General features: G+C 44.7%; 1 protein-coding gene across 1 annotated transcript; it reads left to right on the top strand.

Annotated features, from left to right (window-relative positions):
* Positions 1-10,699, top strand: cbarpb (CACN subunit beta associated regulatory protein b). Its single transcript, XM_041936116.1, has 9 exons — positions 1-113; positions 2,124-2,263; positions 4,040-4,101; positions 4,688-4,850; positions 5,254-5,425; positions 6,220-6,366; positions 7,028-7,265; positions 7,839-8,028; positions 9,175-10,699. Exons 1-9 carry the CDS (start codon positions 66-68, stop codon positions 10,697-10,699), a joined length of 2,685 nt encoding a protein of 894 aa, XP_041792050.1. The 5' UTR covers positions 1-65.
* The last annotated feature ends 1,115 nt before the right edge of the window (positions 10,700-11,814 follow it).

Here is an 11,814-nt window from a genome sequence, read left to right as displayed (position 1 = left end):
AATTTCCTGTGTGTGTGTGTTTTCATGTGTTGTGTCTCAGGGGGACTCTCTAGTTGGCCTGGACCATGAGCAATGAGTCTACCGTCTGGAACATCCTACCAGAAAACTCCACAGTAAGTCTGCCTTTCGCCACTGGTTGATTCTCAAACTTCCTGTGTGTGTGTATAGATGTATATTACTCATGTTGTGGGGACATAAATCTTCTTACACAGTCACATTGTGAGGACTCACCCTCCATATGGATACAAATACAAGTCCCCATAATGTAAATCATTACATTTTAGAATTAAGACTTGGATTAAGGTCAGGTTTAGGCAAGTAGTGTTTATTAAGTCTCCAGGAAATGAATATAACTCTATGTAATGTTGACAAAAGTGATGGAAACATGACTCTGTGTGTGTGTGTGTTTGTGAGTGTGTGTGTGTGTGTGTGCGCGCGTGTGTGTGTTTCCACCAGAACCATACTTTCCCTCATATTCTCTTCTGGCCGATTGACTGGCTAATAGAGAACATCCTGACCTGGACCTGAAATAATTAAATCTCTGATCTAATCTCAGTTTTAATTTCCCCTCGCAGGGAAATTACAACGTGACGTCAGAGTGTAGCGCTCATTAACACTTGCTGTCTGTTCTGCCTCCCCCAGGGTAGAGTTCATCTTAACACGCCACCTATAAGGTCATCGTTTGTTATGAAAAACAAGGCCTGCTTTTGTTCTCTGCTCTCCCACTCATATTGCCATCTATCATTTATTTGAATCATATTAATCCCTGTTTCATAGCCTATGTGGGCATTAAGAAACGTACTGGGGAGACACGCTTTTGCTATTAATTTACATAGATAAGAAAAATTATACTTATCTTTAGATGGGAAAAAAGCTAAGAAAATTCAAAAATAAATTCAGGAAATGGGCTATTTAATGACAAAGTAATCCAAGTGGGATAAAGAAAAATCAAATAATAATAAAAACATAAAAATTAAATTATCCAGGTATTATTTCTTTGTTATTTTCTGAAGTGATTAGACCATTTTATTTCTTTTGTAACTGATCTATTTCCTGATAAATCAAGCTTGGTTTTCCACAGTAAAATGTGATTCCCAGCTAACAGCTAGCTGCGAGCACTGAACTGATATTTGTTTAAAAGAATAACAGTGGACTCAAAGTCATTAAAATGTAGAGATGAATGCATAATGCAACATGCGGAATGATATCAGCAATATGCTATAGATTATGCTCATGCAGCGGCAGACTAACAGAAACTTTATTGCCATTAACAACTTTCCATCTGCTTTTTGTGCAAAATTATGTGATGGATTAAATAAAGTTTTCCAAATCAATAAAGAGAGAGAGATTTCAAGATGCCTTGTCCTCCTCTGCTGAAAAGTGTTCATCCTCACAAAACTAACTTGTCTAAAGGACCTGAGGTACTCTGGAGTCTGTACCAGTGCTCCTCGTGTGGTTCATTATCTCAGCTGCATTCCTGCCTGTGAGAGCTTTCCCATAGCTAAGGTACACTGCAGACAGGTTAATAGCCCTGACATTTATTGATTAATTGTACTGTTGCATTTATAGATTCACTTATGTAGGCCAAGCAGCCAGTGGGGATAAATCAATGGTGTAAGCTGCTTGGTGTTACTGGGAAGGTAAAACAGCTGCACAGTAAGGTAGTCAAATCTGGGCTGCAGCTGATGTGTTAGCCAGCATTTCTCTGATTATCCGAACGGCATCCTGATGGTACAGCATGTCCCTGTCTCTTATTACAAAAATGTGACTTCCAGATCTGAATGAAATATGTTAACCATCAGTGAACAGTTTCAGTATTGATGTCTGTGATGTCTGTGTGGGAAGCGTTACTTGTTCTCTCCCTTTTAAAGCAGCACACTTAATGTCCAAATTCAGCTCAGGAAGACACCTACCTCTCTGCCTGTTATATCTGCTTTACTTATCCTCACTGCCTACTCAGAAATCTGACTGGTATTGAAGTACAATTGCCAATTAACACTCTATCTATCTATCTATCTATCTATCTATCTATCTATCTATCTATCTATCTATCTATCTATCTATCTATCTATCTATCTATCTATCTATCTATCTATCTATCTATCTATCTATCTATCTATCAGGAGATCCCATTTGAGGCAGAGGAGCAGCAGGATGGCTATGTGCTCCTCCTGGTGATCCTCTCCATCTTACTGGTAGGAACGCTGATCTTCATCTCCGTCTTCCTCATCGCCTGCCGTCGAGGAGGGAAATTCTGTGCCAGGTACGATGCAGCAATTATGCATTAGCGTTTCGGCACTTCAGGAGACACCCTCATCATTATGAAGAGTATAAGCTCAGACTCCAGAACACGGTGAGGCACCAGCAGTACGGACCTGAAAGCAGCAGCTGCAGAATTTAATAACGACAGCACTGTGATAAAAGATAACTTTATGATGTTCACTTTTTGTTGACACTGTGCCAAGGAGGAATCAACTCTATGGTGACTTTGAAGGCATAGAATGTGCCGCTGTTGCACTGGCTTTCATTACAATTCATTGTATTAAATAACAGGGATGGTCTCCGTGTTCTTTAACCCCTTGTAACAGCCTGCGATGCAGTCCAGCACCGTGACACCAAACTTTACATCCTTGAAAATGTCCTCATACTTGAATCAACACCACTCCTACGCAGGCCCAACAACGACTGAAGACCTTGCTTCGCAGAGGCAGTTTAAACTGCAGATCCAGGTGCACAGGGGCTGCTTTTGTCGTGCTGCATGAAAGCACATGTGCGCACGCACGCGAGTATACACAGTATGTTGACAGACGGAGACTTCTCCTCCCGAGCTCACATGCAACTACTGTTTAGAGACAGGCGGGTACTTATGTTGAATGTGTGTAGCTACATAATAGATAGAGCTCAGCGCAGTTGCAAATGAAGCTAACTGCTTCCTGTGGAATTGTCCAGCTTGCTCCAGCCAGTGAGTATGATTCCATTATCATACTTGATTCATTTGCATTTATTCAGCAGTAACATGCCTCCCCTCGAGACACTTTGTCCCTCTCTACAGCAGCACGCATCATCAAGTACACTTGAATATATGAGAGCGCACCAGCTAGATGCAGATAAACAGAGAGCACAGAGGCTGAGCCGTGAAAAGCAGAGGCTTGCCGGGGGAGAGCAGAGGCGAATCGGGCCGACTGGTACAAATGATGAGTGTAATGAGATTTCATAGCAGCCATCGGCTGTGATTAATCTCGCATCTCAACCCAGCCCCGTGAGCACACGGAGAATGCACACACACACACACACACACACACACACACACAGTCACACAGTATGGGAAGCGGTAGCCACAGAGGAAATGAAAGACAAGAAGAAGCACAGATCTGGCTGGATGGAGAAATCCCTCAAGTCACTTCACACTCGCGCACACACACACACACACACACACACACACACACAAGCATGCATGCAACTCATAGCTCTGCACAAAGACATGAGATGGAGAGAAATGACCCGAAGTAGCTTTCAGTTTCTTTACTCTGCCTCATAAAGTAAATTTCGGGCGTGGGATTTAAGACGTTCGTACATAGGATCAGTGGCAGTTAAAGATGTTGAAAAGGGAACGTCTGAAGACAAAACATACCAAAAGAATAAACAATATGGCCGTTATTGTGTGTTTTTTCTGTGCCCTCAAAGATGAGTGGAAAAGTACAATCCAATAAAGCACCATGCTTTATCAGTTCAAGAGGTCCCCTGGCCCTGAAGGTTATCAAGTTACTGGCCATGATTTAGGCCCTCATTGATTATACAGGCAGGCAGCCATTTAGTAAACAGCATAGTGAACGTTCAGTCCTTATAGCTGTCTTATAGCTGTTTTTTTTGTAGCTGTTCTTGTGTAGTTTAACTTACACTGAACAAAAAGGTCAAACCGTAACACATCTGATCATAACGGCCTGTACTCTGCCCACATCGGTAGGGTTCGACGGATCAAAGACAGACCTCAGGGGTAACCATGTCACAGCATTGATCTGAATGTTTCTGTGTGCCCCAGGGCCAGCGATGACCCCAAGAAAACCAACACCACCTACATGGAGGAGTCTCAGCCCACCCATGGTAAGAGAAAAATGGACAAAGAGGAAGAAATGTAGGGAGGAAGGGATATAAAGTGGGAACTAAGTAAGAGAGGGAGGAGTAATGGAGACAGGCCGAGAAATGGAGGGGTTGGGATATTTTGATCACGTCAGCACGAACGTGTAATGTCCATTCCATTAAAATATTGTGATCGCGACCCAATTAGTTTAAGTAGCTGTGTCATTCCTGGAACACGTTTTGACATTTTGGGACCAGTGGATGCGCTCGCCCTCCGATGAAAAGGATTTATTTAAAGGAAGCATCAGTTTGGCAACAAACTGCTGCTGTAAGGCTTTTTGTGTCGTTTTTCAGTCAGCAGTTTGCCATATTACCACACTCATCCTCCACAAAGGTGCCAGTGTCAGATGCTTCACTTCAGTTACACAGTCAGTGGAAATGTACAGTACAGCAGCCATGGGTTGATTTCAGAGATGTTTTTAAATAACTTGTTGGGGTATTTTATGCCTTCATTACACAGTTGACAATTGGAGGTTAACAGAACATATCTATCTATCTATCTATCTATCTATCTGCCTCCTCTGTCTCCTCCTTCTTGTATCTCTGGTAGAAATCACCATCAGGGTGGATGAGTCGGAGTGCCTGTCAATGGCCAGCTCTCACGACCAAGAGACGGAGCGCTTCCTCTCCACGGGCACCACGGGCCGGCGCGTCTCTTTCAATGAGGCTGCGCTGTTCGATCACGGCAAGAAGGCCCAGGAGAAGGGCCGCAGGTCAGACAGCCAACGCACGCACACACAGACACACACATTTGCTAATCTCTACGCTTGCTATTCAGCGTTCAATTCGCAATAATGTCCATAAACTCCAGCTTTTCTGCTTTCCAAGATCAAAGGATGTGCATATTTTACTGTGTCCATGTCACTTCTATGTTAGTTTAGGGTTAAGAATTAATTCTGAATGTATTATGTATGCTGTGGACACAAAGAGCTCTCACCCTTTCTCATTATTTCCCTGCCCTACTTTTCTCTTAAAGCCCTGAGCCTGATATGCAAATTCTTCAAAAGGAATTATTCTGCGGGGCTAAATGCAGAATCCAGAGTAGCTCTGAAGCTTCATGATGGATCTTGCGAGGATTTTCTAGCTTTGCATGTAACTCTGTGTTGTTGACTCCAGGTACACTCTGACCGAGGGCGACTTTCACCACCTGAAGAACGCCCGGCTCACACACCTCCACATCCCTCCCCCGGCCCTCAAGATAGTCACCATCCACGAGTGCGACTCGGCTGAGAACAGCATCACCATGACGACGCGCCCCGTCGCTAAGTCAGCACTTTCCATCTTCCAGGTGACGGCCTTTAACCTGCTACTACTCGTGATGCATCATTAGTCTTGACCGGAGCCAATTAGAACATCAATCACTTGGGTCAGGGCAGGAAAATGTATCAACCTAATGTACCCAAACACAGGAATCAGCCATTTCAACAGGCTGTGCGCATTGATTTCGCATTTAGGTGAGGCTGTTCAGTCACTGCTGCTGTGCTGACAGCTGGAAAGTGAGTCTGAACTTGATTATTATTCATGGATGTTACCTAAACATGAAAACTAGCTTTGGAAGTGGAGCTGCATTACTTACTGTAGCTGCCAATGGATGACTACAGTTATACGATTTTGAGTAACTGCATCTATCAACAGAGCTTTGCAGAAACATGCACGTTAAACAAATGAGGACATTTTTTTTTCTTTTGAACGTTTTTATTTCAGTTTCATTCAGATCATATATACAAAATCACATTCATCATATCTGCTGTTTTTTTCTGTTTTTCCCTCAAAATTTTTATTACAACTTAGTGCTTATTGGGGCATAACAACAATTATGAAATAAAAATGAGGGCGGAGCTATAGTGACAAAAAGAAAAAATAAATAAATGAAATACAACAAAATGGGATAGACAAAATAAAATAAAATAAAAATAGAGTAAAAAAAAAATCATTTTCCATTTGGTATACTTCCATTATTTTTCCAGTCCACATACTGTACGTCGAAGGGTCAGGCTTCAGCCACTTTACTGTGATGCATTTAATCGCTGTTGCTAATAGTATTTATAAAAGATATTTTGTTGTGTGTGTGCTTTCCTTCAGCCGATGTTGTGCCCCCTACCACAAACAGCGTTGACCAGCCTGAGTGTCAATCCAAGCTGTGCCCTCCCTGGAGACGCTCTCAACTCTGTGGTGGACACCAGCTTCAGTGAGAACATGATTGCTCTCAGCACCAAGGAGCCGAGCTCTGTAAGTTACCTCCAACCACTGTAAAATAAAAACAACAATCTCGATCACGATGATGATGCCGATAATGATAATAATAAACTTTCTTTATGTTACAAAGTGCATCTCAAAGAACAATGAAAAAGAAATAATGAAATATAAAGAAATAAAATTCACATAGAGAAACAGGGCAGAGACAGGTAAATCATTCCAGTGTTTAGGGGCCTGGACTGCAAAAGCTGGGTCACCCTCAGTCACCATTCGGGTTCTGGGGACCACTAGAAGGCCACCATCAACAAACAACAACCAGAGATGCACCAATATACAACATTTCACATTATAACTAATCTCAAAAACTCCTACACATTAAAAACAATGTTAAGTGCAAATATCTGGTTACTGGGTGTGCATACAAATTAGCTGTAAGTAGTTAATAATTTGTAGAGTGCTGAATTTTCTTAAGATAGTCTCTCAGTACACCAACCCTCTATTCAACCAGCCAGTCAACCAGTGAGTCATCCATGTGGACTGTAGAGGGTCATGGAGCCTGAGGGAGGACCAACAAGAGCGATGGTTGATGGGTAAACAAGGAAGCCTGTGTGGAACATCACTGTCAGAAGGGATTACACACACACCGCTTGTCTTGGCAGGTTTCCTTTCTGACCACGTTTGTCTTTCTGCTCAGATCGAGATGATGGCAGCGGGGCCCCGGGGCAGAGGCAGCAGCGTCAGCGTCGGAGAAGGGGCAGCGGTGGGGAGCGGTGCCCCCGCTGCTGGCGGTGGTGCAGGAAGCCAGGGGCCCGTGCTGCATTTCTTCACTAAACTGCGGCGTCATGCTAGTCTGGAGGGGGCCAGTCCCTACTTCAAGATCAAGAAATGGAAGCTGGACAGCAGCCAGAGAGCCTCGAGTCTGGACACCAGAGGTAATGGATCCTTAATGGTGTAAAGTATGTTTCTCTGATATTATTTTTAGAATCTGTGCCAGTGCACCAGGGAAGTGCAACAATTCTTTATGGGTCTTTGTAAAAGTCAGAACAGAGGAAATAAAGTTATACTGCTGGCAGTTTCTGTCTTAGGTGTATTTTCTCTGTTTATTTGTGTTTTAAGCATTTTTGGCAATATTCTCTCGTGGTAAACAGACAACGGTTAAGCAGGGGGCTCCAGCAACCAACTGTGAGCTGCCTTTTGCCTGCTAAGAGTCGGATATACACACAGACACACACGTACAAGACAGATGGCCCAGTGACGTAAAGTTCAGCCGTTCCAAGTCAATTTGAGCCTCTGAGTAAATCCTCCCTGCCGATCCCCTTCATATATACACTCCCTGCGCTTCCCCGAGCTCAGGCCTTCTATCACACCAAGACACCAGAAAAAGCACAAAATCCCCTCAACATTTGATGGAAGCTTTCTCCTGAGTCACGTGTCGCTTCTCTCCTGCCTGGTGTCGCACAACTCGTACAACTCACTGCTCTTTCCCCGTGTTTGGTGTGAGCCAGGCTCGCCAAAGAGGAGGCAGTTCCAGCGCCAGCGAGCCGCCAGCGAGAGCATGGACCAGGACGACAACGACGCGCACCACATAGACCTCATCCAGTACATTGCCCGCACCCAGGACGTTACCTACCGTCCCAGCCAGCCCACCACACGCCTCCTCTCACCTCCTTCCACACCACCCCCCTCCCTCGGCAGGTATCTTTAATTCCCTTGCCATTCATCCTGTCCACTGCTTTGCTGCCTTGCACTCATTTCTTTACTGTAGCAAGGGAACATGTGGTAATGATATACAGTAGGATACTGGCTCTAAGTCCCAATTCTTCACCACTTTGCCTCAACATGTGATTTATAAATTGTGTGAAGTGATTGTTTCTGACATGCCGGATGAGCAAGGATTCGAGACAATGACATGGGAAATGTCAGTGTCAATAATACTGAGCTGAATATAAAAAATATAGGAAATTATGTTTGAAAACTGTCCTGTTGTCCTTTTTTTATACTAAATATTTTGCTAATTAGATTAAAACACACCATCCTGTGTAATTGTAAATGCTATTTAACAATCACAGCCTGATTTGTATGTAATGAGATCCCTGTAAACACGAGTTCTTAGAAAACCAATTTCATGATTTGAAGCCAGATGCAGGGGATTACCAGTGCCTTTGTTTTTTTTTCGGAGGGTGGAGTGGAGAATCGGGACGCAGGGTTTATATCTGACATAGGAATCCATTCCATCGCTGACATTGTCTAATAATGTCATGATGTCCACAAACACACAAGGGTCACTTCGATTTTGCTATTTTAAGTTCACAATTATAGTCATGCAGATTTTGCCCGATGTTAGTTTATGCAACAAAATTAACCAATCTCCCAAAGTATTTTCTTATATAACCATTTATTTTCCTTCACTGAATATTAGATTAAACAGTATTTCCTGTGTATGTTTGCAGATGTTTGTAGAAATTTCCTGGAAGCTGCCGTGAGTTCAGAAATTCGATGATCCCCGTGCTCCTTTACAGTTTATTGCTTCTGATAAATTATATTTCATACAGCATGGATTCTTTAAATCTGCTGTCCCAAGAGGAAAGCAGGGGATTTCCGGGGAGTTTTCAAGCACACATGGCATCAGTATGCAGCTAAGTTCAGTTTTAGGACATGCAACAGCAGCCATTGCAAGTCATGAAAATCATTGTGTGCACTGTGAACACTGCCATTTCTCAGATGAATGTGTTATGTAGGTAAATGCTCTGACACTGACTCTTGCCTGTCTGTTTCTTCCCTTCCTTCACTCCTTACTTCTTCATTTTATCTCATCTCTCCACACCTGTGTGCACACTACAGGGTAGAGGTAGAGGTGATGGTGGAGCCCAGCTGCAGCCACGGAGGACCAGGGGTGATTGGCCTATCCCCTGATCCCCAAGACGAAGCACTGTCCCTGGCAAGAAGGGAAGGTGCAGACCCTTTGGACCCCCTAGATCCCCAGGACCCTCAGTCCCTTTACAAAGACATCTGGTCCCTTCGTGCGACACTGGAACAGTATGCAGCCTCTGACCAGAGCAGCAACAATGACAGGAACTCCGTCTGCAGCGATGCTGACAGTGTGTGTTCGCTGGGCGGGCGCACAGAAACAGAAAGAGGAGGGCTGCCCAGCTACCCATCCCAGGATTTAGGGGATGAGGCAGAGGGTGGAGATGATGACAAGGACATTTTGATGTATATGGATGAGAAGTTGGGGCTGAAGGATGGAAAAAAGAGGAAACAGGAAAGCACAGAATCAGAGCGAGGGGGCAGCGATGGAGAAACAGGGACTCGTAAATTGCTGCAGATGGACAGCGGCTATGCATCCATAGAGGCTCCATGTCGTGGTCCAGAAGACCTGCGACTGTTTGGAAGCATCAGTAGCAGCCCTAAGGACAGAACGGCCCACGAGAAAAGGCACCACTTTACCAACGCAGGACGATCTGGCACTATCGGTGAGAGTTTTGAGTCTCATCTCTTTGAGGAGGAGCCGGAGGATGACTTGTTGTTGGGTGCCAGCGGAGGAGTTTCCATAGAAACAGGTGCTGGTTCACTGAGCTGGTTCCCGTATGGTCAGATGCTCACACCTCGAGAGGCTGCACAGCCTTCGCCTCAGCTGCCGACACTGCACCGGCGGGACTACAGCATAGATGAGAAGACGGACGCCCTCTTCCATGAGTTTCTCCGCCACGACCCTCAGTTTGACCAGCAGGAGTCACCGTTAAGGAAGCACCGGTCCCGAATCCACCTCCGCAAGCAGTGGCAGCGCCACAAGCAGTGGAGCGACCCTGGCGTCAGACACTTCCAGTCCTCTTTTGACAGACAGCGGACCCCTCTACGTAGGGGTGAGAGTGTGAACTACCCACTGGACACAAGTTACCACAGCACGCTCCCCCGCATTGTCAGTGCTCCTGATGAGGAGACCAGCGACGGGACCGGCAGCACTCCCGACACCCCAAAGATAGAGCCTACGACCACTGAGAATGTGAGCAAGGACATGGAACAGGGTGTCACTGTCAGAGACACTGAGGACCACACCCCCTCTTCCCCAACACCTCTTCATCCCTCCGTCTCAGAGAAAGATGGAGGGTTGACCGAGCACCACGACCCTCAGGAGGACAGCAAACAACCTGGACTCCCACCCGAGCCCCCGGACGAGCGCTCGCCCCCTCAGCTGCCCGACTCCTCAGGCTACGGCCCGCAGACCATCACTGCAGAGCTCACAGACAAACTGACTGCTAACCTGGATGAAAGGCTGTACATGGGCCTTCGCAGAACCAAGGACACGGCCACCGAGTGTGTGGCGGTGACGGCCACACATGCCTCTCCAGACCACAGCCCAGTGTAGCAGGGCTCCAGTCGTCCTCCTCGTCAACCTCACTCCTGCTGACACACGCTTTTCTTTCTGTTTGATTCATCCTGCCTCCGTTTGAATGTCTCTCTGTGTGCAGCTCGAATGTTGTGATACGGACCCATCAACACGCAATGAAAATATGCTTTGTATTAATCCATAATTTAACATTTTTTTCCCAGCTCATCCTAGATACAGTTGATTCACTACAAAATGCAGCTAGTCTCTCTTCATGCTTGTTATCAACCCAAAGCTATTCAGTGTTGCAATTTTACAGTTTATTGATGGAGAAAGATAGAAATCAAAATAATAGCAGCTAACATATCAAAAATCATGTGGTTTTAGTAGGAATTGTTCCCTCATTATTTGTTCCTGTGTGTCCGTTTCCATCTGAACTGTTGTCACCGCTGTCTCTGCTCTCCAGTATGAATAAGTGAAGCCGAGGGCCGATGTGGCCTCTGTACTCATTGATCCACTGTGAAACCAGGTGCTATTAGACAAGAAGAAAGCTATAGATCCGGAAGCAACAGTTACCCCGATAGACCCGTGATCATGCATAAGTGGAAAATAAGAAGTTTCATCACTATTCAGGAGTAAAGAGAAATATTTAGAATATCATAATTGATTTATTAAAGCTATATGAGGCATATTTTGGTTATTCACACTGGATGTTTAGATCAGTGGTTCCCAACCTATGAGCGTCCCAGTGAAGGTTGAGATGGTTAAAGTAGACTAATAGAAAAGAAAAATGTATATTTCTTTTACACAAAATTCAGTTTTTTTGTTTGGTTTAGTGCTAAGCAATCCGTATGGAAGGAGTCTGTCCCACACTTATAGTTTTCTCTCAGTAATGAAGCTATGATAACGATTGCTAGGAGCAGCCGATGTTCTTCACATCCATTGATGAAATATGTCGATATTCAACGTGAGAGTTGATGTTTCCATGAGTTGACTTACAGCCTGGACAGCCACGTCAATCTCATCCATGCACGTTGCCATGTTTGTGGCCTTTTTCAGTTGCCTATTTTCATGCATGTAGAATGACGCACAAGGTGTCCTTTACTGTCTGTATGAGACACACCGGGCTTAAAAGTGGCTACAATGTAAACCCA

This window comes from Chelmon rostratus, chromosome 4 (assembly GCF_017976325.1).
Source record: "Chelmon rostratus isolate fCheRos1 chromosome 4, fCheRos1.pri, whole genome shotgun sequence".
Classification (NCBI taxonomy): Eukaryota; Metazoa; Chordata; class Actinopteri; order Chaetodontiformes; family Chaetodontidae; genus Chelmon; species Chelmon rostratus.
Note: the sequence above shows the minus strand (reverse complement) of the source record. Positions and strands in the feature narration are given on the sequence as shown.

What these genes read in the sequence shown, in the direction of transcription:
- cbarpb (XM_041936116.1), top strand. Translation starts at nt 66, where the DNA reads ATGAGCAATGAGTCTACCGTCTGGAACATCCTACCAGAAAACTCCACA. An exon ending in GGAGGGAAATTCTGTGCCAG is followed by an intron (nt 2,264 to 4,039) that starts GTACGATGCAGC and finishes TGTGTGCCCCAG; the next exon opens with GGCCAGCGATGACCCCAAGA. An exon ending in CAGCACTTTCCATCTTCCAG is followed by an intron (nt 5,426 to 6,219) that starts GTGACGGCCTTT and finishes GCTTTCCTTCAG; the next exon opens with CCGATGTTGTGCCCCCTACC.